Below are 27,866 nucleotides of genomic sequence, written 5' to 3'. Positions count from 1 at the left end.
CATTGATCTCTGCCTGCTGTAGCACCACTAACACCTTCCAGTAGGTTAGCATTGCCATTCAGCAGGCGGAAGTCCTTTGCTCTAACTGGTTAGAGGCAAGAGGAAGCTCTTCAAGGGCTGTCTGCTTTGTGGTGGCTTTTGTATCCCTTAGCTTAGGCTACTCCATGGCAGCACAGGGCATTAACAGCAGCCATTTTCGCCCTCTACTGTCACATCTGTGTAAGCTTAAGGTTATGGGACCCTTAGTCCTACAGTGACAAGTGTTACAGCTCTTCTATAGGACTGGAATCCCACAGCCTCACACTGCACGAGTGTTAACAGTTCCTGCAGGTGGTGTGTCTGAGCCCCTTGGCTCTCAAGTCCTGACAGCTCTGTGGAACTCTTCAAGCTCTTCACAGCCTTCTCTCCTTCAGCCTTAACTCCTTACTCTCACTCTTTAGCCCCGCTGTATGGTTTCTGCTCTGTGGCTGTTGTTTGCTACTACTCCGTTTTGCTGTCCTCACTGGTGTTGCAGCTGCTGCCATCACTCTCTGTTACCACTCACCACCGGCTCCCGCCACCCCCTCTATTACTTCCACACTTCCCTCTGCCACCCGTGCAGTCCCCGTTACTTGAGCAAAGCAGCCATAGTTGTTGTTTAGCTGCTGTAAAGTGTCCCCTGCTCCCTAAGGGATATAATGAAACCCAGGAGCAGCAACAAAGTGAAACTTTGGCCTACATGGGTGTTGCCAAGGGGTTGGGAGATAAGGCCAAAGTTGCGGGTTTGGCTCTTTGGACCATAGAACAGAGGCATGTGGTTGAATGTGCTGATATAAAAACACAGCTTTGACCTTAAAGGGGGTGAGGGATAGCTTAGTCTGGAGACAAATATGAGTGACTATGGTTTAAAAACTATGTTCATATGTGGTGACAGTTTTTTTTTTAATAGTAACAAAATCCATAAAGTAAGTATTTTAAAAATACAAGGATGGATACCAACAGGTAGGTGGGTTAGAACAATGAGGGGAAATTGCTGGAGACATTTTTAGCCTTCATGTTGGTGGAAGCTAATAGTTTGTACATTCCAAATGATTTAACAAATACTTTGTTTCAGACCTCAGGTAACAAAGTAAGAACGTTTGTGTTATAGATTTCTTATGTTTTCTGATGCCAGCTTTATCTTTTGGGTTGGTAGGAGGTTACTTTCTGGCAAGTTAATGTATTCCAGTCAAAGAATTTGGAATCAGACACAGGTGGGCAATGCATGTCTATGAAGGAGCTAAATAATCGCCCAAGGTAATGCTAGCTTTGGGTCCGCCTTCCAATTCTTTACAATCATGAAGTTGTAGTTAGCCAACCAGCTTTGTAGAATCCTTCACCTAAGTGTGGCTTTCTGCTGAGTGCATCAGTAACGCCTTGTTTGCTCAAGTAATAACTTCCTCTTCTCTCAGTATTATTAGCTTTGTCGTGAGAGAGGTGGAACCTCTGCGGGCAAAATTTCATTTAGGGGGTACGAATCGGATGTACCGCTTGGGAACTCTTATTTCCAAGCAAGAAAGCAAGCGGAGAAGGGGCTGTACGTTCAGTCGTTGAGGACCCCAGGAGGCTGTAGCCACTGCGGCCCACACTCTGCTCCTCCCGCGTCCCAGGCTCCGCCAGTGCCTCCGAAGCTACCGCCTAGCAAACAGGACAGAGGGCTGGCCTTCCGGCTCCAGGCTCTAACTCCCGTGAGTCAATGCGTTTCCGGGTCGGGTCGCGTCATCCCAAAGCGCCGAGCGCGCAGCCATGGAGGAGCTGCGTAGAGTGCCGCTAAGCGATCCTGATGCCCTGCTACCTGCCGGCTTCTGGGCCGCCGTGACCGTGTGGCTGGAGAGGCCACAGGTGGCCAACAAGAGGCTGTGCGGCGCCCGCATGGAAGCCCGCGGGAGAACTTTGCGGTCCCACGCCCAGGCGGAGTGTGGACCGCGGCAGGGACAGAGACACGGGCACGGGCTGGAGAGGGAACCGGGACAGGCTTCTCCTAAAGGAGAGCCAGAGTCGGGACCTAGGGCGAGCTGCGAAGGCACCGCGCCCGCGGCTGACCTGAACTCGCTATGGGACCGAGTCTCCCAAAGCCTCGTCCATGCCAACCCGGAAATGCTGGCCTTCCTCTATGGCCCCTCGTTGGGTCCTCAGCCTGAAGCCGCGCAGGAGCTCGACCTGATTCTCAGGACTGTCATCCCGAAAGCGAGCTCGCACTCCCCACTCACAGAGCCGAAGAAAGAACTGGTGGTGCAAGGTAGGAGAGTAGTGGGAAGAACGCAGACTGAAAAGCGTTCGCTTTTTGAGACAGGGCCTTATATGGTCTGGAATTCGCTATGTAGAACAGGCTGGCCTCGAACTCAGAGATACACCTGTCAGCCTTCCAAGTACTGGGATTAAAGGAGCGCCACACCACCCACCGCCCAGCTCTGGCCTTGTATTGTCTAAGTGCTAGCTATAATGGTGTGTCCAAAGTGTAGAGCCCACTCCCCAGTGCTGGACAGCCACTAAGGACTGGAAAGCATTACTCTCCTGTCCATCGCCGCTCAGTTCTACTTCCAAGGGATCCGTTTAGAGCAGTTATGACCTGATAGCCTTGTCTTTTCCCCTCAGATGTCTCCAGTGGGAGTGTCACCTTTTTGCCCTTGGAAGAAGATAATGAGGGGAATTTGGAGGTTAAAACGAGCAACGTGTATCAACTCCATCTCCATCACAACGAAGGAGAATGGTAAGAGCTGGACACTGCTGTTGCACCACTATGTGATGCCCATCACGGATGTCCTATCCGCAGTCAACTGGAAGATTCTGGGGTACAGAAGAGCCAAGGTCTTGTGTTGGTGGACTGATCTCAGATGTATACTATAGTCACCACTCTGCTGGTTCCTGGCGCTGGTACTGGGTTGGGGATCACAATGTAGCCAGAGTCCTTGATCTCTACATTCCATCCATATGCCGTTAGGGGTGTACAGCAACTAGCTGGGGTACTCTGTTAGTCAGCTTTCTGTTGCATAATACCCAAGGGAGTCAACTTAAGGATGCTTGAGGGCCAGTGAGATGACTGTGCATAAAGGTGCTCGTTTCAAATCTTACAAGCTGTTTGATCCCTAGAACCCACATGTTCTGTAAGCTGTCCTCTGTCTTTTAAACACACACAGATATAGATGTATGTGTATAATTTTAAAAGGGCTACATGTGTTTAAATTTCATTTTTGTTTTTTGAGACAAGGTCTCTATGTAGCCCATGTTTAGTTTGTGATCATTCCCTCTTTGGTTTGGGGGCCTGTAGTGAGGAACTAGGAGCATGAGTCAAGCCTCTCACTCAAGGCAGCCAGAAATCAAAAGGGACCATGGACAAAATCTGCCCTTAAAAGCCCACCGCCAACACAACTCCCTGCTTACACCAACAAAACCTCACTCACCCAATAAGTCCCCACCACCCCCAATGTCCCTTAAGCTGAGTGTATCTATGAGTTAGCCTGTTGATGAGGTTGGTCCTGTCATGGACCAGTCACCTCCCCAAGGTTCCACTTTTGAACTCAGCTGAATTGGGGACTGAGCCTTCAACATAGGAGCCTTTAGGGGACTTTTTATCTAGACCAAATTCACATGAGCTCTATCCGATTATCATACTGCTATTTGTGTATCTTGGTCCAGAGTAGGGGGTGGAATATCCTGTCGTAGTTTAGAGTCCCTCTTATAAAGTACAAGTTTGTCATTTGGTGGTAGAACACCTGCCCATTTTGTGCCTAGTGAGGTCTTGGGTTTGATACCTGCAACAACAACATGTACACACACATACATGCACATGCACACACACATACACATACACACATTGAAAGAATGCTGTAGTTGCTGTTCCCTTCTGGGAAATGAACGTGTGACTTAGGACTAAGGATTGAAGCCAGCACTTCTCATTGGTATTTCTCTTATTTTTGAAGGTTCATATCTGTTTTAATTTTCTGTCCAGAGAGATGGCATTCAGATGGTGTTGTCTATCCCAAGCCTGCCTGGCTCGGAGAAGAACTGCTGTCCAAGCTGGCCAGGTGGGCGGTGGAGAACAGGAAGAGCGAGTTTAAAAGCACACTTTCCCTGGTGTCTCTCCTGCGCTATAGCAGGATGTACCAGGAGCTCAAAGAGAAATACAGAGACATGGTAAAGGTAATGCTAGCGGCGTGTCCGTGGTCCCCTCATTTAACAAGTGATTAACCAATGCCTACCAGGGAGACCCTGTTGCCTGTGGGTTCAAAATGAAATCCAACTTTGGGTACAGATAGTGTAAACCAAGCACATGTTTGAGTACAATTTTAAAACCAGAAGTAAACTTTTTCACATTTTTCAAGAACTCAAAAGGGGAATTTTAATCTAAAAAGATCAATAAACATTGTGATAGTTTCCATATTATAAGTTTACATTGTGTTTAAATTTCATTTTTGTTTTTTGAGACAAGGTCTCTATGTAGCCCATGTTAGCCTGAAACTTACAGTCCTTCTGCCTTGTCCTCCAAGTGCTAGGGATGTGCCACCCTGTGGATCTGGCCAGTTTAAAAGAAATTATTTTAATTTTTTTATTTATGTGTGTGTCTGTGTGTGGGGATGTGTTCGTGTGCATGCAGTTGCCCATAGAGACATAACTGGGTGTCAGATTCTCCTGAGGCTGGACTTACAGGCAGTGGTGGTAAGCTGCCTGACCTCCGTGCTGAGAACCAAACTCAGATTCTCTGTAAGAGCAGTAAGTCCTCGACCACTGGGCTGTCTCTTCAGCCCTGGCCTCATTAACTTAAAGGTATTTCTCAGATAATTAAAAAAGCTGTGTACTTCATGATAACACGAACTTGGAGTTAGTCCTTGCATTATAAGGCAAAGTAGCCAAAGCCACAGGCTTGGAGCCTCAGTGAGTCATTATAGAGATATGGTTCAGATCTGTATAACAGCCGGGCTCCCTTCCCCTGAAGACCCTGGCCCTGGGAGGGTCTTCTGTACCCCTGGAACTCTTAATTACCTTTAAGGAAGTACTGGTTTTCAGCTTTTAAGCTGTTCCCAGGATGTGGTTTAGGCATTGCCTGTCACTGTATCTCTCCCGTGACTCTCAAGGTGTCTTAACTGTCCTGCCTATCATCAGCAGAGCCTGGCCCTGAGCACTTAGCCAGTCTGTGGGCATCTGCACCACTCTCAGCATTTCTTCATCTGAGTGCTTGCACGAGTATGTGTGTAAGGGTACATGCACCTGTGCATGCACACGCAGAGTTGTGGCCTGCTCCATCGTGAGGGTTTTACACTGAACCGGAAGCTAGCCTGGCAGTCAGCAAGCCCCAGCGACCTCCTATTTCCACTGACCCTGGGCTGGGACTACAGGGCCCCTCGTAACCATACATGGCTTTTTATGTGGGTACCAAGGAGTTGAACTCTGATCTCCAGGCTTGCAAAGCAAGCACTTTACCCACTGAGGCACCTGCCTAGCTCTGCCTTCTCCCTCATTTCATTAGTCATTGTCTCTATCCAGATAAGCTGACTTTTTTCTGTGACTAACATCTTAATCTATATGGTTGATTTTGGATCACTTTGTGCAGGACACAATCTGTCCTTTACAAGCAGTGTAATACCTGTTTTTGTATGAAGTACTTATAGCAAGAAACCAACTGTGAACTTGCCTTTGAAACGCAAGTGCCTTTACTTATTATGTGATTAGTTTGCTTTGACCTGGGCTGTTTAGAGATCTTTAAGTTGTTGATTTTACAGCTATTTACATATTCTCTGAACACATTTTAGGTTTGGCCTGAAGTAACAGATCCTGAAAAGTTTGTCTATGAAGATGTGGCCATTGCTACGTATCTGCTGGTAAGAAAACTCTCAGTGTCCACACTCACATGGAGTGTGTGAAGCTTGCCTCTGCAAGATGCTACTAGTTGGGGGTGGAACATTCACCAAGTCAGGACTTGTGTTTGGCCCCGCTATGAAACGACTTCACATCCTGCTTGACTCCTGCACGAGCACAGAGCACGTGTGAATCAGGAAGCTGGAGGGCAGATAGGCAGGAGTCAGTCATCGAGGTACAGCTGTCACTGGAGGCACCAACAGTCTAGTGCCATCCAGCTGAGGTCTGGGCCTCTCTCCCCTAATCTGTCCTTAACTTGCTAGCCGGCCAGCTGAAGTGAGCACTTCTTTTCTCAGCACTTTTGATTTTCTTATCTATACAGTGTTTAAACTAGAGCTTCCCATTTCCCTTTAACTTGTAGTTCTCTTAGTTTGGAAAACAGGGTTATTTTGGTTGTCAAGGCATGTAGAAGTTAAAGGATGAGGAGAAAGTATGATGAAACACTGAGTCATCTTGGCATGCTGGTGCCTAGAGATGACCACTGGGTGTAAATATAGATACTCTTTTTCTAGTGGGTGGAGACCAGGGCCTTATATGTGCTGAGCTCACCATGGGTACTGCTAACCTGTACCTCAGTCCTGAATGAATACAACATCAGGGGAAGGGGGGGGGGGGAGGCGGTGTGCATAGTGTCCCTGGGGCCAAAGACCCCGTGTGTGCTGCTTATTTGTGTCACTTTTCCTGGGAGCCCTGGGGTTTGGAAGAAGTTACTCCACCCCCAGTTCCCATCCCCCAGTGGCATTAGCATTTGGGTCCTTTTCTTTTTCTTTATAATCCTTGGTCTGGAACCCAGGGCCTTACACATGCTAGGCAAGTGCTCTGCCACTGAGCCATTCATCACCAACTCCTTTTCTAAACTTTGGGCTAGGATCCCACCATGTCTTCCAGGCAAGCCTTGAACTTACAGTCGTTCTGCCTTCCCTTCCCACGGAGCTGGGCTCACAGGTGTGGCTTTACCCTGTTGGGATTGTTCTGGAACAGAATGAGTCAGCATGTGAGTTGGCTTTACCTTGTCTCTTTCCTCAGATCCTATGGGAAGAGGAAAGGGCCGAGAAGGGAGTCACCACCAAGCAGTCTTTCGTGGACTTGGGGTGTGGAAATGGCCTTCTGGTCCACATCTTGAGCAACGAGGGGGTGAGCATAGCTCTGATGCCTTTTCTCAAGATTTCTCTGGTTTGGGCAAAGGGGCCCCCATGTTTCTTTTTTTGTTGTTGTTGTTTTTAGTTATTTTAAGGCAATGTCTTAGTGTGTAACTTGACTAGTCTAGAACTTGCTATATAGTCCAGGTTAGCCCAAACTCAGAGAGACCTATCTGTCTCTGACCCACTGTATTCAGCTATACCCAGCTACATTTCTTTTCTTTCTTTCTTTTTTTTTTTTAATTCTTTATTTCATGTATGTGAATACACTGTAGCTGTCTTCAGACACATCAGAAGAGGGCATCTGATTCCACTGTTGTGAGCCACCATGTGGTTGCTGGGAATTGAACTCAGGACCTCTGGAAGAGCAGTCCGTGCTCTTAACCGCTGAGCCATCTCTCCAGCCCCAACAACATTTCTTGATGCTGCAGCCTGGCTCATAGTCAGCCTAGGTCAGAGCCTGGGAAGTTGTCACTTTCCTGTGTGTCTACAAGGGCATTTGCAGTGGCATCCCTGAGGACCTGGAGACTGAGTATAGGGGTGATAGGAAGGTTCCATGGCTCTCTGCCCAAGTTGGGGAAGAATAAGATTGCAGTCAAGGTGCAGGGACCTTGATAGGCTGATGACAAGCTTGCCTTCCCTGCCATGTCCCCTGAGCACTGTCCTTGGAGGACACAGGCTAAGGTCCCTTTTGAAGGTCTATGGTGATTGCTGGTGGGGTACAAGTTCTCACCAGCCATGCAGGTGTGCAGTGATGCCAGGAGTTGAGAGCTGTGCCTCCCACAGATGCCAGTGGCCCTTTCTATGTGGCAGTGACAGTGCCTATAGATTTGGTATTTTTGCTAACTTACTGTAGTGGTCCAAACTTAACCCATAATTTCAAAACTTATCATTTCAGCATCCAGGTAGAGGGATTGATATCCGAAGAAGAAAAATCTGGGACATGTATGGACCCCAAACTCAGCTGGAGGTACTGCCCCCGATCCCTACCCCAGTCCAGCAAGAATTGTCCCATAGAGTCAGCTGTTGGCAGATTTATCCCCCAGTGTCCCACACGCTGGCCACAGATGCCACTAGACCTGTCTGTCCCACATGCTGCCTCACACGCTGCCATTATTGCTCTGTCTGTAGCAGAAAGTACAGCTTTAGAGACGGTTGCATTTTCTGTCGTCTCATCTCCTTTTCAAGTTGGGATAATATGACAACAAAGTCTTGAGGGGTAGGGAGTTCATTGCCAGCCCCTCAGCTCTTACTTTCCCTTCTGTACTCATGGCTGTTTTCCCAGGGATTCATGGTTGCTTGTAGTTTCAGGTTACAGGAAAGTTAGCCAAGCAACCTGCGGAGCTCCTGTAATTCTGACACTTGGGAGGGAGAGGCAGGGGATCAGCTTAGTTCACCAACCTGGGTTTCTTTCCTTTAAAAAAGGAAGAAAATTGAGACTGTTTTTTAGGGCCGGGCATGGTGGCACATGCCTTTAATCTCAGCACTTGGGAGGCAGAGGCAGACAGATCTCTGAGTTCTGGGCCAGCCTGGTCTACATGAGCAAGTTCCAATCCAGCTGGTGCTAAATAGTGAGACCTTGTCTCCAAAAAGAATGAACTTATGGTCCGGTCTCAGGACTGTAAGCTGGCAGGTGCAGAGCGAGCCCTGGAGGTGGATGTGCAGGCCATGCTGGGTGTGAGATAGACAGTCAACAGACATCAGTGTTACTGGCTCCCTGGGGCTTGTCTTCTGCTTGGTAGGAACTTTAAATTGTCCCAGTGTCTTACGGTTTTATTGCTCTGAAGAGACACCATGACCAAGGCAACTCTTATAAAGGAAAACATTTAATTGGGGCTGGCTTACAGTTTCAGAGGTTCAATCCATTGTCATCATAGTAGCATGCAGGCAGACATGGTGCTGGAGGAGTTGAGAGTTCCGCATCTTGATCTAATGACAGCCAGGAGACATGTCTTCCACAGGCAGCCAGGAGGAGGCTCACTGCTACAGTGGGCAGAGCTTTTAGCATAGGACCTCAAAGCCAACCCCACAGTGATGCACTTCCTCCAACAAGGCCACACCTAATAGTGCCACTTCCCATGGGCATATTCAAATCACCACACAGTAGTAAGTCCTGACTATAGGAAGCACTGATTGGTGTGAAGGAAGGGCTTTCAGGAATTGTATAGAGGTTGAGCTGTTTGTTAGGGATCTCTACCACCTGCCTCAGCCCCCTCCACAAGTCACCTGACTTAGGAACCCTGTCTAACCTCAGTGCTAGCATTGAGTGTGAGGTGGAAGCCAACTGTGTTGTGTTGCACTTTCTGCCTGAGCCTGTGGCCCTGAGGGTTTGATGGAAATTGTGTGCTGCTGTTTATTGTGTGTTCACAGTTTATTTCCAGCTGCAATAGTGGGATTTCTCTGATAGCTCTCTGTCTAGAAGTCCCATCCATTGTGGTTTAAGCATCTTTCCAATCCCTGTTCATTTTTTGGAATGTCTTGTGAGTACAATTCGGTGGTGATCTCAGATTGTCTCAAGTTTGCACATAGAATGTGGTGGTTGCAATTTGTTGTATTCAGAAGGCCTTTTGTAAAGCAGGTCTGGTTTCCAGGCCCCTGTGGCCTGGTAATGGCAAGCCAGAGTGAAAGGTCTTGATTCATGAAGACAAATGGGCAAATATACGTGCAGAGTGCTAGAGGTTTGCTTTCCCTGTGTGGTTATGTACTTGGCAGTTGGACTGTGTACGTTCAGTGTCTTAGCATCACGTAAACTGTACCACCAGCACCTCGGTAGCTAGGACCCTCCTGTTGGGAGACCTCATTCATTTGAGCCTGGCTGCTGACCACCAGGAAGGGTGGTTTACAGAAACTTAAGAAGGGCGGCGTGGGTGAGGTGTCACTGCTGAGAGGGACCTGACCATAGTGACGGAATAGCCTAGAACTGTGTGGGCTCACTCCCAGTCACCAGCTGTCTCTCTGTTGGATACTTTCTGTGTTTATGCAGGGAAACAAGTTTTGTCACCAGAAAAGTGCTGTTTTGAGGGACTCAAAAAGTTGCCAGTGATTTGTGTCCTTGGGGACCAACTATGGGCAGAGTAGTCACCTTCTTTTAGTGAGCTGGGCACAGAGGAGGCCTGGGAGGATCATGTGGTAGGTGGACTGTGGCATGGGTTGTGGCCCAGAGCTTCTGGTGCATGGACTCTGACTGGTTCAACTTGTGTGACATTCTTAAGGAAGGTTCCATCACTCCGAGTGACAAGACCCTGTTCCCTGGTGTTGATTGGCTGATTGGTAACCATTCTGATGAGCTTACCCCCTGGATCCCTGTCATTGCAGCCAGGTGAGCAGGAGAGGTGGGTGGCTGTGTTCCTGTGCACGTGTCCTTGATAGCACTCAGCCGCTGCGGCCCTGACATGGTAACTCAGGAGTGTTGAAATGACGGCATATGTACTGAACACATTTAAATCTACCTGCTTTCTTTTGCAACTGTGCCTATTAGACAACCTAAACCACACACATGGCTCCTCCCATGTTCTGTTGGTCAGCATTGATCCCAACTGTATCATCTCTATGGCGTTTCTAACCCATGTTGAAAGATGTGTGCTTTTTTTTTAAATGTTCTTCTGATTTTGGAGGGTTTGGCTTCCAGGGAAAATCTTTGTTTAGGCAGACCCTTTGCAGCAATCTGCACCTCACAGACTACTCTGAGCAGTCTGAGGCACTGCCTGTGCCTTCAGCCCCGCTTCCCTTACTCTTATATTGGGCCTCTCCCACCACCAAAACTCATGGAGTTTGTCATGCTTCTAGCTCCACACCAGTCCTGGTTTCTGATTCCTACCTGAAGTTCCAGCTCCAGAGAGCTGAAGTCAGTGGGCCAGAGTAACTGCATGGAAAACTATCTATTATTTAACTTTATTGAGAAATATGATGTGCTGCATAGTTTTTAGAGATCCATGGGAAAGATTCCCATTATGATGGCTATGCTTTTACACCAGCACATTGAAGGTGGAAGCAAGGAAGTCAGGAATAAAGCATGGCCAAGCTTGGCCGTTTGAAATCTTGTTTCAAAAAATAAAATAAAAATAAAAATAAAAATTGTGCTCAGAGCCGAGCGTGGTGGTGCACACCTTTAATCCCAGCACTTGGGAGGCAGAGGCAGGCGGATTTCTGAGTTCGAGGCCAGCCTGGTCTACAAAGTGAGTTCCAGGACAGCCAGGGCTACACAGAGAAACCCTGTCTCGAAAAAAAAAAAATTGTGCTCATTAGTAGATGTAAGAATTGCCAGGAACAGCCTGGGAACTGTCTCGTGCTGCTTGTGCATGCTGTGGTGACCCTATCTTCCTGGGTCGGGCTGGGCTACTTGGGTCTTCGTGGGTCTCTGCTGGGCTCCTGAAGATTTCCTCGGCTTCCTTCTTCTTCAGGTCTTCCTACACCTGTCGTTTCTTTGTCCTGCCCTGCTGTTTTTTCGACTTTGTGGGGCGATACCAGCGGCAGCAGAGCAGGAAGACACAGTACCGAGAGTATCTGGACTTTGTGCTGGAGGTGGGGCTCTCCTGTGGCTTCCACGTGCAGGAGGACTGCCTCAGGATTCCTTCTACTAAGCGGGTATGTGCAGGGCAGCTTCAGTAAGGACCACCCAGAGCGCAACATTTAGAGCCCTGAGCTAACCTGCGCCTTCCTTACGTCTGCACCCACAGTCCTCACTAGCTTTTTATTGTTGATATTCTTAAATCATGTCTGTTGATATCTGTTCAGAAGAATAAGGGGGTTGGGGCTAAGAGTATTCTTGAGGGGAATGCTTCCCAGCATGCACTAGGCCTTGGATTCCATCCCTAATAAAACCAAAAGGCTTAAAATAAGGATTTCTTTCTTCTCATGACAGATTTCTAAAACTTTGGTATAATTTGTACTTCAGCACAAGAGTGTTCCAGAAGTGTTGAAATTCAATGTCTCTTCAAACACAGGTCTGCCTCATTGGGAAATCCAGAACATACCCGCCTTCTGCAGAGGTCTGGATGGATGATCAGAGAACGCGATACCTGCACAGCAGACAGGGCCATCCACAGAGCCGGCCTGGAGGGGCACATGCACCTTCTGCACCACAGACTGCGGCTCATGATGCTGGTCTCCAGGAGAGTCGCAGGACCGTCGATGCTGGGTCTGAGTGCGTGCTGGAGGGCCTGGCTGCTGAGCAAGGAGCTGGAGCCCCAGCCCCAGGACTCTGGGTGCCTGGGTTCTGCCCTAGAGAAAAGGCCGAGCGTGTGAGGAATTGTGCTGCCCTCCCTCGAGACTTCGTTGACCAAGTGGTTTTGCGGGTGGCAAACTTGTTGTTAGATAGAAAGAAGTTCAACACAGGAAACTCTGAAGCCAGGAATCTGAAGACCTGGAATGGAGGAGGTAGGCCCACGGAGGCAGGCTCACTGCTCGTTGTGGACCTGGGTCTTCTGTAGCTCAGCACACTCAGGGTGGGAGTGAACGCTGTCCACAGCTGCCATTCAGGAGAGGACGGTGGAAGCCAGGGCTGCTCATGTTCAATCCTTAGAAATGATACAGATGGACAGGTCACTGAGTATAACAAATCCCACTCCTTTGAATGCAAATTCATTACTTTCATTCTCTGCAATCCCCTAATACAAGACTGTTGTCATGGGAGAGACAGAAGCATCTGATTGTTCATTGGCTGAAACCTGCACATTGGAGAGAAAACAGGCAATATAGGATACTGCTACATGCAAAGGCTGCACCCCTTCCTTCCACCTGTGACCACCAGGAGGCAGTGTGGGGCCTACTGCTGACCAGAACCAGGGTTACCCCTGAAGCTGAGAACATTGCCTAGTTCTCGCCCCACACAGGTGCAGGTGTCCCCAGCATAACTAACTCAGAGCAGAATGCCAGCACTTGTCCTTGGCACATCCTCACCTGTGACTGCTGGGTCCAGTTTCTTCCCTTTATCCTCTCATTTCCCACATATGACATGGCAGGACCTTGTATGTTCCCCTTTAGAGCTAACCAATCCTGAGAGTGTCCAAGACTGTCCAGAGTGGTCTTGGCTCAGGTGGCCAAGTTACTTAAAGACTCAACACTCTGTAGATGCTAATATGGGGTCTTTGCAGAGGGAGGCAGGCAGGCAATGTTTCCCACCAAGGCTGGAAGAACACAGAGCAGAACTGGGGTGACAGCAGGGTCTGGAAGCTCCTGAGTGTGCTGTGCAGCAGGATTCCTGGTGTAGCAGAGGAAGTGATGGGAATTGGGGGGATGTTGGGCTGCGCCTGGGATAGAAAGCCATGAGCAAGATGGGCCCTCCTTCAAACCTAGGCCCAGAAATGGCTCTAGGGGCTGGGTCCTATCCTGCCTGCTACCAGGAGGAGTGCTGGGTACCATACCTTCCCTGACTGACCTCACTGTGATAATCTGCAATTCTGTGTCACACCTCCCATTCCAGCCCCACCTGTGTGCCTGGCTCACGTGGGCAGTGTCCTGCAAAGCTCTGACAGCTTGGCCAAGAGACAGAGCTAGAAGCTTGCCTGTTGTTCCTGCCCCCTCAGCTCTGAGCCATATCTCGTGGGGGCTAGGCCACCCACCAGGTGTTGATAGACTTACTTGATGCTCAGCCTGCACAGTGGAAGCATGTGGTCCTGCATGCTGGCACACTGTCTCTGTGGCTGGGGTTGTTGTATGATATGGATTCATTAAACTCCATTCATGGGGTCCTGCAGCAGAAGCAAGCTTGAAGCTTCAGGACTGGCTTTGGGACCCAGCAGTCTCTGTTGGTTTAGGCTTGTAATCTGGGCTATTTGTGGAAACCTGCTTTCCCACAGGGAGCCTTTCCTTGGCAGAAGTGGCTGCAGAACTAAACTCAGAGACGCTGCAGCGGCTGAAGCGGGAGTGTGGAGGCCTACAGACCCTGCTCAAGAATAGCCATCAGGTGTTTGAAGGTAAAATCTCTAAGGCCACCATACACTGCCCTTCCTGCTTGTCCCCAGAGCAGGTTCCTCCCTGTGCATCTATAGCACTTGCTTTCTGTCCCCCGGGAGGGGGTTGTGATACTCAGGGGCATCCTAGATGATCAGAAGGACCAAGAGGACAGTGTGGCAATCCCTGTGCCTACCAAGGTCACCACCAGCTTGTAGGGTGAGACCATAGCTACCCTTCTCTCTAGACATACTCCAGCCTCTACTCAGACTCCTGTGCCTTGGTCCAGACAGCTCCTTTCTAGGATGTGCCCCTGAACTCCATTGCTTCTGTGATGCCTGGTCCTCACACAGGGAAAGTGGTTAACTGCAAAGCTTGCTGGCTGCATCTTGTGTCACCACAGAACATTGGTTCACCTCTGCCACCTGCAACCAGAAGCACATGGAGCTGTAGAGCCCATCAGTCAGGTTGGGGACATGAGCCCTCTAGTCTCTGCTTGATACCTTCAGCACTGGGTGGGATCCCATACCTCCAGAGATAAAAGGGCCCATTCTTCATGGGTTGTGGCTCAGTCCCTGTCCTGCAGGAGTGTTTAGTCTAAGGATGGAGAATGGAGTATGACAATGTCTACCCACAGGCCTGGAGTATAGAGACAGCACTGTAAATTCATGAGTGTGTAGAAATAGCACAGGGCAAGAAGAGCTGCAGGAGCCAAGTCCTCTTACCAGCTCTCTCCACAGGCCACTCCTACTTCATGGGGGTGGGGGGAGGGTTGTGTCTCTCCTAAAAGTATGCCCCATGTCTTAGTTATGGCTCTGATAAACACCATAACCAAAAATAACGTGGGGAGTATCTCAGTTAGGAGTTTACTGCTGTGAACAGACACCATGACTAAGGCAACTCTTATAAGGATGACATTTAATTGGGGCTGGATTACAGGTTCAGAGGTTCAGTCCGTATCATCAAAGTGAGAGCATGGCAGCATCCAAGCAGGCATGGTGCAGGAGGAGCTGAGAGTTCTGCATCTTCATCTGAAGATGGCTAGGAGAAGACTGGCTTCCAGGCAGCTAGGATAAGGGTCTTAAGGCACACGCCCACAATGATATTACTCCAACAAGGCCAGACCTCCTAATACCAGTCACTCCTTGGACCAATCAAACCACCACAGGGCTGAAAGAGTGTATTTGGCTTACAAATCACAGTCCATCGAGGAAAGCCAATATAGGATCTCAAACCAGTGAGAACCTGGAGGCAGTAGTTGATGCAAAGTCTGTGGAAAGGGTGCTGCTTACTGGCTTGCTCTCCGTGGCTTGCTCAGCTTGCTTTCTTGTAGAACCCAGGACCACCAGCCCAGGGGTGGTTCTACCTACATCACTAGTTAAGAAAATGCCCTACAGGCTTGCCTGCAGCCCAGTCTTCTAGAGGCATTTTCTCAGTTGAGGTTGCTTCCTCTGATGACTATAGCTTATGTCAGGTTGACATAGAACTAGCCAGCACATCCCACCTGGAGTGCATTCACCCCAGCTACTTCCACATACATCGCCATCACAGCGGGCACTGTCTTGCTCTACCAGTATGCCGTCACTACAGGTACCCAACTCAGGCTCAGGTACTCAGGAAGGCTTTTTTTAGGAGGTGGTGCTCCAGAAGGGACGGGAAGGAATGAAGTCCAGGAACTGAGGAGGCCCAGGAAGAGAGGAACCTGGAAGTGAGGAGGCCCAGGAGAGTTTTAGTCAGTGGGGTGGTGTGTCTGGGTTGGGTACCAGACTGCTGCAGTACCCAGAGAACAGTGGCTTCTATGACTAGCACAGACGGTTGGTACCCAAGTGGCCTGGGAAGGAGCAGCCTGGTTACAGTGTCTCTGCTTCTGGGACCTGTGGCACACTGGCCCAAGGTCCCTGTCAAGTCTCTCAGACTGCAGTGTTGAGCTCCATGGATCTAGTTGATGGTATGAGCTGCTCTCAGCCCAACACTGGTTCTTGTTCCCCTGTGGGGCATCACCTGAGGCTGAGAGGCCAGCCTAGTGCACCTCATCCTAACAGCCTGGGACTTGGAGACAGGTTGGGGGTCAGTCTTAAGTCACAAAGGGCCACTCACTGATGATGATGGGGGGACACGGGTGTTGGGAAAGTTGGCCCAATCACACCCCACAGACCTTAGGCCTAAGGATGAGAGGACCCCATGTTCCTCTTCCATGAGGTGTGTGCTGCCTCATATATTTGAGCATAGATGTGTGCTATCCCATGTACATGAGAACATGGGAGCCAGGTGCTCCTGAACAATGTATTTGAACATGTATGTACTCATTGCCTGTGTGTGTACACATGGGAACATGGGTGTCAGGCGCTCTCATGTGAGGGCATGGCTGTATGAATCTACACAGCTGCCCTTGGGTGGTCCAATTGTCCTTGAGAAGTTGAATATGGTTCTGTCCTACTAATTGGCCCTCACTTGGTTGAATGCTGCTTGTAGTAGGTGCAGAAATGGCCTGCCATGCCCCTGGAGGCACTGCTGAAACCATGAGCCCCACACCAGACGGCCAGGTGAACCGCCCAGTGCCCAAGGTCTATGCCTACTTAGAAAGCTTTAATCAGTTAACACACTACAGCCTGAGGTGCCTCACGTTTTCTTTGACTTTACAAAGGATGTGTCTCCTGTCTTGTGTAAATATGCGTGTATGGGGTTAACCACTTTTCTGTGCGGTTTGCTGGTGGGGGGCAGTTATTTTTGAAATCACTTCTGAGTAGAAGGCTAGGGATCCAGTGTCACGTGAACACTCTCTCTGCAGTCATGCAGAAAGTATGTGCTGAAGCTGGGGCTTATCTCTGGCTGTTTTGTTTTAAGCTAATGTGGCTCTGGCAGGAAGCTAGCTTTCAGATGGCTTAAGGTCGGCTCACGTGCATAGTGTCCATGCCATATCAGAACTGACCCTATCTTGGCTTTGCCCCTTCCAGGGGCCTTCATGGTTGTTTCTTCCTGTCTGCTGCTGAAGTGGCCTCTTCATCTAGAGGACTTAGGCATAGCTCAGAGGAATTGGTGACTTACCATGGTCTCCGGTGAGTTTGACAGTCCAGGCCAGAAGAAACCCTAGTGCTGGTACTCCAGAAGACAGAGCACCTCGGTGTTCTCAGCATGTGCTAGTGAGAGCTGTTGTGGAGCAGCTGCTGAGTGGAGCCTTCTTTGCTGCTTTGCAGTCCCGCAGAAGGCAGAAGTTGGGGGTTGGGAAGGCAACAAATGTGTTCCTGTGATTCCATTGTAAATTAGTAGCACATTTCCCAGAGGAGAGCTGTTGGTGGTCTGACTTGGATGGATGCCATGTGCCTTGGAGAGCCACCCCTCTTGGTGCCTGGCACCATCTTTCCAGAGTGAGGGCTGTGGGGCTGACAGGAAGTGGCCTGGCATCCTGGTATAAGCTGGGCACATTAGCGTGCTGTGCATACTAGACGCCTCGCTGCTCCCTCTGCAGGCTTCTTCTGCTCTTAGTGCTCCCATTTGGACTTTATACTTACTGACTGGTCTGACCACATGACCCAGCATGTGGCTAGACACGCTATTAGTTCACAAGCATCCAAAGAGGCTCTCCTGCTGGCCACCATGTCCATAGGGAAGGCCCAAGCCAGCATTGAGGGCAGGCTTCAAGTCTACTGTTGACCTCAGATTGCTCAAACATATCAGAACTTCCTGCAGGGACAGAGACTTCTGGCCACTCACAGACAAGTGTCCCGGTGCTTCTGGAAGATGCCCTTGAGGCTCCTCTGGGCACAGCTTAGAGAGTTCTGTCACAGTGACAGTCCTTTGCTGTGGTGGGAGGCTCTGCTTTGAGAAATTTCTTTCTAAGTTGTCCTGAAGTGACCCTAACCTGGGCTTTAGTTCAGGAAAGGTAAACCTCAGCGGAAGGGAGCTAGTTGCATGTGGTGTCACTTGACTGGGGGCTTCGAGCCATCCCTGACAACAAACCCCTCCCCACGTCCTGTGCCTTAGGGTCCTCTCAGGACGCACTGCTCAGGTTTCCAAGGGAAATATTGACTTCTGGCAGCAGCCAGGCTCCCTGGAGCCGTAGCACAGGGGATCCCAGAGCCGACAGGAAGCCGCATTCACTCACTCACACACACACACACACACACACACACACACACACACACACACACACACACACGGTCAGTTCTGGAAGTCGGGGAGCCAGACTTCCTCAATGAGGCACCATTATCCCTCCTGCCACCCTGGCTACAGGTAGTTTTACAGACTGGGGAGGACTGGAAGGTTTGGTTGCTTTGGCTGAGTTTCACACAGAGCTGTTGGCTCCTCAAAATGAAGTGACAAAGGGCAGCAGGCCACTGTGGCTATTCCTGACTACTATACACTGTGCATCCAGGTCCCCTGAGGCAGGACTCTCCACAAGGTGGCGTTTGTCAATCCCTGTATACTAATGACACTCAAGCTAGATTCTTAGGCTTTGTCTCTTTGTTCTAAACCTCAGTTCTGAATGGGCGCGTTCACATCCGTGACTGGCGGCGGGAGCTGCAGCGGGGAAAGCCTCCAGAAGCCAAGCGGAGCCTGTCTGCAGCAGTGTTCAAGACTCGGATCTGCTGGTTCTTCGCCCACCATCCTGATGGCTGCGTACTGCCTGCTGCCCATTGCCCCTTTGCCCATGGGCCTGAAGAGCTGCGCCTGTCTCAGACCTTGAAGAAGCAGAGGCAGGCTCCCTGAGTCACCTCTTCAGTGTTCTCTAGCTGTTGGTTTCCCTTGCTCTGATGACTTCATGCTGGGGCTGGGTTGGCTTCAGTATGACCTGTTGGTGTGCACAGCCACTGTCACTGGGATGTATCTGCAGGCAGTGGAGCCTGCCCAGCCCTTTATGACTGCTCTGGTGCCAGAGCTACCATGTCAACCTCTGCAGATATGACCTTCTCATTCTTGGGGCTGTGTGCCCCAGGTGTCCTCTGCAGAGAAGCTCTCTGCAGCCTGGTCACAAGATCCCTGCAAGCAGAGGCACGGGGCTTTCTGAAGTCATTAGCAGAGTCCTACAGAGAACAGCTTCCAGAGTCACTCCCGGCCACCTGGTGTTCGAGGCATGACTGTGAACATTGTCTCCACCTGATCCTTCTCTTTAGAACCTTCTCCCCAGGGGTATTGGACAGTTTTTCCTTTCAGGAAAAATTATTTCCATTTAAATTTGTTTTCAGTCTTACACAAAAAGGAGCATTCACTACAACTCAGCTGAATGTCCTGGGACCAGTCTCAAACCCCACGGGGTAGAAGTACTTCTGATGACTAACCTGGTGTCATCTGAGTAGTGAGAATAAAGTTAGATATTCTGAAGAGCCCAGGGCTCCAAAGCATCCCGGAGCAGGGTGGCCAGCATGGGTCTCAGGCCCAGCTGCTGAGAACCACAGCTTGCTCCCACCTCTTTCCTAGACACTTTAGTAGTCCCAGCTCCCAGAGCAGTGATGACAGTCTGCCCCAGGCGGTGCTGCCACCACTCTCAGATGGACTATGCCTATAATTGCCTTTTTTCCCATGTCCATGGGGGCCTAGAAGCTGTGGAGCCCTTTCGCAGCCTGGCCTCCTGTCTGAGAGGCAGCGTTTGGTTTCGGGCCCTGTAGGTGCCTGGAAATCTAATGGTTCCCAAGAATTTCATGAGGCAAGGTTCCCAGAGGTGTTGGGTCTGGCTTCAGACTTTTCTGGAGACCCATGTTAAGACAGCTAGACTGAGAGGTGGGACAGTCTTAAGTTCCCACCCAGGTCACAAAGCTGAAGCCAGAGTTGCTCTGGGAGAAGACACCACAGAAGTGCCTTCAGGATGAGCTGGGGGCTCCCTCCCTCGCCTGCGCAGGGCATGCATTCAGTGAGGATAGCTTCTAGAGCCCCTGCATGAGTGTGCAGGCTTAGGGAAGTGCTCATGGGGGAAGGGGTGGCCATGCCTATCTCTCTGCTGTATTGCTATTCTGTTAAACCAGGTCCTACCATGTGAGTGATGAGATCAGAGGAGCAAGCGAGCTCAGAGCTGAAAGACTGTGCTAACTCACTGCCATGATGGCTGACTGCTGAGCACCATCCCAGGCTTGCACCACCTGCAAACACGCTTGTTCAGGAACTGGAGCATGGCCACCTTGTCCCATTTATTTGGCTTCTGAGTCTTCAAATGTTGTGGCCCACACGGTTAGAGCTCAGGGTTGCTGGTGAGAGCTGCTGTGAGTTCCAGTGCACTTACAAGGTAAGGGCCCTGGCAGCTTCCCTGCTTTGGGCGGTGGTTTCTTTTTTCTTTTTTTTTTTTGAGAGAGAGATGTACATATTTTAATATATATAAAGCTAAGGAAAGAGCAGTCCCAATTTAATAGAAATATTTATACAATTCATACAGTGGGCCGAGCGAGGACAGGGAAGCGGATGTAAACCCACACCTAGACATGTACAAAATAACTTACACACAGCAACCCCTTCAAAGGGGGCCCTGCTCCTGCCCAGCCCCCAGGGCCAGGGGCACTGAACAGCAGCCCCCAGGAGCCCACAGTGCGTGCTCAGAGCTAGCAGAGTGAAGGGGCACCAGTCCGAAGAAGAGAGACCTAGGGAGGCCTTGAGGCGGTTGCTGGCGGAGCGGGAGCTCAGCAGCTTGTCTACCATGGTGAGGGCATAACGGAGGCGGCTGGCCTTGCAGCAGCCATACTCCTCCAGGAGGCTCAGGCGGTATGTTTGGAAGTCCCTCTTCTCGTTGATGTAGGTCACTGCTGCCATCAAGGGGCACAGGATAAGTTTGGTGTGGTCCTGGAAGAAGTTAATCTGAACGGTGCCGTTGCTGAGGTGCAGGATGATGGCACTGCGCATGCGGAACCACGTTCGTAGGTAGGGCAGCTAGGCCAGCTCGTCGCCTTCCTGAGGTGTGATGTTGGCCCCTGCCTTCAGCAGGTGCTCACTCATGTAATTGTGGAAATAGTTGAGGAGAGTGATCTTCTTCATCAAGGAATTGGGATGGGAGCTCACAGTGAGGTAGGACTCCATGCCATTACGCTCTATGTACTGCAGGCTGTCCCCTTCATTGTAGAGAATGAGGTGTGTTGAGTCATTAAAAAGCACCCCCACACTGTTGCCACACAGCTGATACCCAAGGCCATACTTATCCGAATAGTCTACCCACTTGCTGACCCAGAAGATGGGGGTGCAGGCAGGATCCTCAGCTTCCTCTTGCCGCACCACCCCGCACTTCGAGGGCTTGGAGGCGTTGACACTGGTCAGCTGCTGTAGCAAGTCACTAAGGTGGCACTCAATGGCCTCATCTGTCTCCTGGACCACTGGTTCTTCTTTCTCCCGGGGACGGTCAGGCAGGGGGTTCTCCATGCCTTTATTGAGGACTTTGAGAGGCTTCCTGCTGCTGGGGTCCAGGCTGCTGGGAGCGATTGAAAACCTTGTTGGGATAGTGAGGCAGGTAATAGGGAGACGGGTGGGGATGTAGCCCAAAGTGAAGAACTCGTCACTGAGCAACTCGTGAATGGTGGGGCAGGCAGTGGGGTCTGTCTGAAGCATCTTCTGGACGAGGGAGGCGGCCACTGGGTTGATGTGCTCGGGAATACTGTATTCATTTTTCTTGATCTGGAGGTAGGTCTCTTTTAGGCACGAGGTCTCAAAGGGTGGCTTGCCCACTAGCAAGGTATACATGATGTACCCGATGGACCACATATCCACCTCAAAACTGTGTCCCTTCTTGCTCAGCACCTCAGGAGCTATGTAGTTAGGAGTGCCACACAAGGTCTTCTTTCGTTCCTCTTCATATTCCATTTTGGTCGCCAGGCCAAAATCCCCTATTTCACCTCCAGATCCTCATTCAGGAAGAGGTTGCCCAGCTTGAGGTCCCTGTGAATGACCTGATTGCGGTGCAGGTACTGGCAGCCCAGGACTATCTTTCGCAGTAGTAGCGGGCATCAGGCTCAGTCAGTGCCTTCCTCCTCTTGTGCAGCTCCAGGAGGGACCTCCTGCGACAGAGCTTCAAAACTACAAACACAAAGTTGCTGTCCTTGAAAAAGTCATGGAAGCCTATGACATGTTGGTGGGCGAGGCTGCGGTGAATTGAGATCTCCATAAACATCTTCTCCTTCTGGTGGGGCTTAAGCAGCAAAGACTTAGGCACAATCTTGCCTGCGAATACCACTTTTGTGTCTGTGTCTGAGATCTCAAAGCATTTGGCGAAGCCTCCTTTACCCAGAAAGCGCCCCTGTACATACTGCCACCGGCTGCATGGGTCCAATAGGACCTCTTGGAGTTTCTTTCACCAGTGGGGCGGCCACTGGGGCACCGGGAGCTACATCTCCTGGGGCCCCAACTTTCCCGAGGTCGGCAGGTGCTCGAGCCAGTTTTCCAGCTTTGGCTGCTGCATTCATGATGCCGAAGTTGCTCCACGAACCTGGCTGAGTTGATGGAGAGTGTCCTCGGGCGATGCTTTCTTTTCCTTTGATATGCAGCAAATGGCAGTGGACCTGGGGGCTCAGAGCACAACGGTAGGACAAGCATAATTTTGCTGGGCCTTTATGCCCAGACTTCTCCTGGCTGCTTCAAGGTATAGCCTAGGGCTGATGTCTCAGCAGAGACTAGATTGAGAAAGGAGCTGTGCCCATGCTCTTGTGACTCTTCCCACAGGCCAGTTGGCACCTGTGCCACATCACACAGGTACCCTGTCACTTCTGCTGATTTCTGATGGGAAGCAGGCCACGGCCCCTGCCCACACTCAGAACAGGCTGGTCAAACAAATCATATAAGCACCAATGAGTGAGAATTGCGGCCCCTTGTTGCCAGCCACACCCATGTCCAGACTTGCCTCCCAAGCAGCATGGCCAACTGTCAGACACAAGCTTTGGGGGACACTGCACATTCACAGTCTCCTGACCTTACTCCCAAGTGAGTGAGTCCTGACCTCCCCAAAGCTCACATGCCAGAACTACAGTCAGCCTGGTTTGGAAATAGAGCCTTCACAAGTATGGACTGTGTGGGGAGAGGGTACACATCTTAGTGAAGTGACAGTGTCCCTGGGGATGAATACATACAGACACAGGAAGAAGTCACCAGACCTGGGGCAGAGGAGAGTGATGCCCACAGACAGGTATCCTGAGAGCCCAGTAAGAACTGGAGGAGCAGGGAGAGCACCCTAGAGCCTGAGACAGAGCCCCGGAAGTCCCTTGGTTTCAGACACTGGCTGGCTTTAAGCTGGCACAGATAGGTCTTATGGGGCAGGACACCATCTGCTGAGACTGAGTAGGAGACCAGAGGTCATTCTAGCATCAAGGACTATGGCCTCAGAGATATCCAATAAAAAGGCCCTGTTTAGCCAACAGTGCACCTGGGTCTTAGGCTCAGATTCTTTGGACCTTAGAGGAAATAGGGAAACCTGATCTTGCCATTCCAGACTTAATTCTGAGCCACCTGGATGGCCCAAAAGATGGTCTCAGCTACCCTTCTACCTGATGACAACTTGGGAGACACAGATGGCAAGTCCTTTGCTTAAGGCCACACTGTAACCTATATCACTAGAGCTGGTGGGCTGATATGCCCTGACACTCAAGTGAATCACAACCTGCCTGAGGCTACAGGTACAGTGGGTTGTAAAGCTCTCTCAGCATCCCCAGCACCACTGCAGGCACTGGGTACAGAGGTGGCTTCATCAACAGGGATGAAATGGGCTCCTCAGAACCTTCTGACTTCCCGTTAGCTAGTACCCTGGCTAGGACAGCTACAACCAAAGTACAAGCCAGAGCTATTGCCCCACCAGGCAGGAGCAAGATGTGTTCAGAGCACACACTGAGCCAACTTGAATTCTGGGCTCTGCCAGATCCCAGGGTCCTGGCCAGTCCCTTCTACTCCCTCAGCCAGGGCAGTTCTGCCAAAGTGCTGAGTGTGCACTTCTGCCACGTGAGCAGAGAGGGGGGAGGGGGAGGGTTGCAGGCCTGGCTTCTGGCCTCCAACAGAGAGGCTCCAATGGGCCCACGTCTGCAGACCTCAAGCCAGTTTTTGAATGAGTGGAGCAGTTGGAGCTCCAAATGGAGAAGCTGCTAGCCTGGTTGGATAGTGCCTGTTTACTGGCCCAGCCCACTGAGGCTCCCTGTAGAGGGCAGCTGGGAAGAACTGCAACATTTGCTGGCCTGGGATGGAGCTTCCACAGTATGGCCCATATGGCAGCCGGTCAAGGAATCAGCCTGTGACCCAGCAGAACTATCGACCTGCGACACACCAGCTTCTTGCCTAGCCTGCAGGACCAGCAGTCACCCTGGTGATACTTGGTGAGCCTGTAAGGAACCAGAGACAAGCTGCACCTTCCATGAGTGAGGCTGGCTTCCACAATGCACTATGGCCTTCCTACCTGAGCCCTTTCAAGTCCCTAACCAACCAGGCAGCATCTCCATTGAGCAGGGAACAAAATAAAGGCCATCTGCTTGGTTCTCTAGAAATCCAGGTCATGTGGCAGTGATTTGTTCTGCTTTGGGCCACTCCAGAGCAAACAAGGCAAAGCCCAAGAAGGAGGGGTGTGAGGGGTGGAGTCTCCAGAGAGCCACCCAGAGCCTTATACTGAGTAATGAAGCCATTTCCTCCCCTCCTTTCTATTCCCTCCCTCTCTCCTACATACAGAGTTGGATGGGTACTAGACCCAATCACAGTCCAAAGGCTGTTCTCTAGGAATAGGACTGGGATCAGGTTTGTGTCCACAGAAAGGCTTAACTGGTGACTGAGTTATGGCTTCATAACTCAGCATAACTAGGAGGAAGTGCAGCTCCTGGTTGGGAGAACTGCAGCCAAGACAGGACATGGAGCAGACCTGACTGGCAGGAACCTCTAAGAATCTAAGCTGGGGTTGCCAGCCTAGTTTTTCCATTCCCAGGGGTGGGGAGGTTGAGGCTGTGCCCCAGGCTGAAGCAAATCTCCAGCTGCAGGGAAGGGAGACAGGCTGGCTGCCTCTCTGGATTGTCTGAGGAGAGCTCACAGGTTTCCTTCAGTATTTCTAACTGTGCTGGATAGTTCTATGTCAACACAAGCTAGAGTTACCTCAATTGAGAAAACGCCTCCATAAGATCTGGCAGTAAGGCATTTTCCTGATTGGGGAGCATCCAGCCCATTGTGAGTGATGCTCTCTGGGCTGGTGGTCCTGGGTGCTATAAGCAGGCTGAGCAAGCCAGGGGAGCAAGCTAGTAAGCAGCACCCTCCATGACCTCTGCATCAGCTCCTGCTTCCAGATTGCTGCCCTGCTTGAATTCCTGCCTTGACTTCTCTCAGTGATAGACTCTCACCTGAAAATGTAAACTGAAATAAACCTTTTTCCTCCCCAATTTGCCTGTGGTTTCATCACAACAGAAACTGTAAGACAAGTTGGTACCAGGAAATAGTGTAGTATTGCTGTGACAGCCCTGACTGTTGTTTTAGGGAAATAATGGAAACCCATTGGAACCTTGAGCTAGAAAAGCCATTGAGTGGTGAGTGCTCATGTGATGTTCTGTAAGAGCTTGGGAGACAATGTTGAAAGCAGTGCAGACAATGGAGACCTGGCTTGTGAAGTTTCATAGGAAAATAAAGACTCCTCCAGGCTATTTGTGTGAAGACTGTGGTGTTTCATAAGCTGGAGCTGAAGAATCTGTGGTGTTCAACAAGAGACTGGCACCATTGAAATGAAACCTTTGTGTTACTGGGACAATTGACAGTGGTTATTTGGAGCTGAGAAATTAGCAGTGATTAAGACAAGACTAGGATCGTTGAGATGAAATCTTCTGGAAAGTCTCTTTAGAGTCAATACACAGAATCTGCAATCCAGAGGCAGCCACTGTTACACCTCACACTAGCTGCCAAACTTGATAGTGTAAGAGTCCCCCAAATGATATTAGTTTTGAAGGCATGCAGGAGTCATGGAGAGCAGCTGGGCTTGACACTGTGTGGCTGGGTTGGAGTCCAGGAGAGCCAGTTGATAGCAACTACCCCAGCAGTTTTGGAGATGCCAGTACCATGGGATGACCACCAAGAACAGCAGCCACAGAGAACTGGAACCCACCAGAGCCCAGAAGACAAACTGTTGCAAAGGGCAGAGCCAGAGAAGTGACCTTTCAAGTCCTTTTGGGGAATCCAGATCTTGAGTGAATCCCAGACATTGGGCATTGAGTTATTTATACTACTGGAGTTTGGCTTTGATTTGATTTGGTTGTGATGTGTCCTGGTTCTTCCCTCTTGAAATAAGAAAGTATTTAATTTTAAAGGAACTCATAGGCTTTAAATTTTAAAAGACTTTGGATTCTAAAGAGACTTTTTAAAATTTTTATTTGTTCACTTTATATCCTGATTGCTGCCCCTTCCCAGGTACCTCCTCCCACAATCTCTCCCCCATACCCCTTTCCTTTCTCCTCTGATAGGGTGAAGGCTCCCCCCTGGGTATATCCCCATCCTGGCACATCAAGCCTCTGTAGGGCTAGGTGCATCCTCTCCCACGGAGGCTAGACAAAGTGGCCCAGCTAGAAGAATATATCCCACAGACAGGCAGCAACTTTTGGAATAGCCCTCACTGCAGTTGTTTGAGACCCACATGAAGACCAAGCTGCACATCTGCTACATATGTGTGGGTACCTAGGTTCAGCCACTGTATGCCCTTTGGTTAGTAGTTCAGTCTCTGAGAGCCCCAAGGGTCCAAGGTAGTTGACTCTGTTGACTTCTGTGGAGTTCCTATTCCCTTCGGAGCTCATAGTCCTTCCCCCAACTCTCCCATAAGAGTCTCCAAGCTCCATCCACTGTTTGGCTGTAGGGTCTCTGCATCGTCTGAATCAGCTGCTGGGTGGAGCCTCTCAGAGAAAAGCCATGCTATCCACAGAGACCGAATTTTTAAGTATTTGAATTTGTAAAGACTGTAGGACTTTTAAATTTTGGAATGTTTATATTGTAATATTGATATTAATATGTGATTTGGGGAAGAACAAGAAAGGAAAGGTTATGGCTTAACAATGATGTATTTGTGTGACAAGTAGACAAGGGGTCAGTTGTGCTGGCTAGCTTTATGTCAGCTTGTCACAAACTAGAGTTTTCTGAAAAGAGGAACATTGATTGAGAAAATGCCTCCATGAGATCTGGCTTTAAGGCATTTACCTAATTTGTAATTGATGGGGAAGGGCCCAGCCCACTGTAGGTAGTGCCATCCCTGGATGGTGGTCCTATATTCTGTAAGAAAGCAAGTTGAGCCAGCCATGGAAAGCCAGACAGTAAATAGCACCTTTCATGGCTTCTGCTTCATTTCCTGCTTCTAGGTTCCTGCCCTATTTGATTTCCTATCCTAATTTCTTTCCATGATGAACACTGATATGGAAGTATAAGCCAAATAAACACTTCCTCCCCAGTTCTTTTGGTCTTGATGTTTCATCACAGGAATAGTAACCCTAAAACATTACTTCAGTTGTCAAGGCAACCGTGTGCCACAAAGCACTGCTAATCCTGAGTTTTTCAGATGAATCAGTTCAGCCCAAGGAAGACAAGGGTCATGCTAAGACTAGATACTAGTGACCTCTATCTGTGCACATGTGCACCCTTCCCCCTCCAACACACACATCATATACCATAATAATAATCTTAATTAAAAATTAATGCAATTTGCTACATTAATACATTAAAGGGGAGAATCCACAAAAGCTTAATAATTATGAAAAAAGCTTTGACAAAACCAGAAAAATCAAGGAGGAAGAGGAAGAGAAAAAGAAAGGGAGGAGGAGAAGGAGAAGGAGGAGGAGGAAGAGAAGGAGGAGAAGGAGGAGGAGAAGGAGGAGGAAGAGGAGGAGGAGGAGGAAGAGGAGGAGAAGGAGGAGGAGGAAGAGGAGGAGGAGGAGGAGAAGAAGAAGAAGAAAGAAGAAAAGAAGAAGAAGAATTCAGATTAATATTGATAGGCATTTTCTCTCCCCTAGTGACACAGATATCGGCTAGATTAGATCAGATTAAAGATAGATAAAGGCAGGTTTATTTGGAAGCAGC

The 27,866-nt window shown here is 49.8% G+C and overlaps 1 protein-coding gene and 1 pseudogene across 3 annotated transcripts; one reads left to right on the top strand and one right to left on the bottom strand.

Annotated features, from left to right (window-relative positions):
• Positions 1 to 1,745: 1,745 nt before the first annotated feature.
• Positions 1,746 to 26,058, top strand: Trmt44 (tRNA methyltransferase 44 homolog). 2 transcript variants are annotated; one of them, XM_021163220.2, is made up of 11 exons: positions 1,746 to 2,257; positions 2,614 to 2,728; positions 3,939 to 4,158; positions 5,766 to 5,834; positions 6,898 to 7,005; positions 7,909 to 7,980; positions 10,223 to 10,329; positions 11,411 to 11,594; positions 11,954 to 12,386; positions 13,808 to 13,924; positions 18,379 to 26,058. In XM_021163220.2, the coding sequence occupies exons 1-11, from the start codon at positions 1,765 to 1,767 to the stop codon at positions 18,606 to 18,608; spliced, it is 2,148 nt and encodes a 715-aa protein (XP_021018879.1). In that variant the 5' UTR covers positions 1,746 to 1,764; the 3' UTR covers positions 18,609 to 26,058. The 2 variants fall into 2 exon arrangements, with proteins under 2 accessions (XP_021018879.1, XP_029333561.1); XM_029477701.1 differs by having other exon boundaries at positions 2,183 to 2,257; positions 3,968 to 4,158.
• On the bottom strand, positions 20,211 to 22,270 carry LOC110294199 (annotated as a pseudogene). Its single transcript, XR_002377925.1, has one exon. The product of XR_002377925.1 is annotated as a serine/threonine-protein kinase PLK1 pseudogene (transcript).
• Positions 26,059 to 27,866: the final 1,808 nt, after the last annotated feature.

Source organism: Mus caroli, chromosome 5 (genome assembly GCF_900094665.2).
Source record: "Mus caroli chromosome 5, CAROLI_EIJ_v1.1, whole genome shotgun sequence".
NCBI lineage: Eukaryota > Metazoa > Chordata > Mammalia > Rodentia > Muridae > Mus > Mus caroli.
The sequence above is the reverse complement of the archived record's forward strand: the minus strand, read 5'-3'. Positions and strand labels throughout refer to the sequence as shown.

Coding starts and splice junctions, on each gene's coding strand:
- Trmt44 (XM_021163220.2), top strand. CDS start 1,765: ATGGAGGAGCTGCGTAGAGTGCCGCTAAGCGATCCTGATGCCCTGCTA. Junction 2,729..3,938: donor CATCACAACGAAGGAGAATG/GTAAGAGCTGGA, acceptor TTATTTTTGAAG/GTTCATATCTGTTTTAATTT. Junction 12,387..13,807: donor GAAGACCTGGAATGGAGGAG/GTAGGCCCACGG, acceptor GCTTTCCCACAG/GGAGCCTTTCCTTGGCAGAA.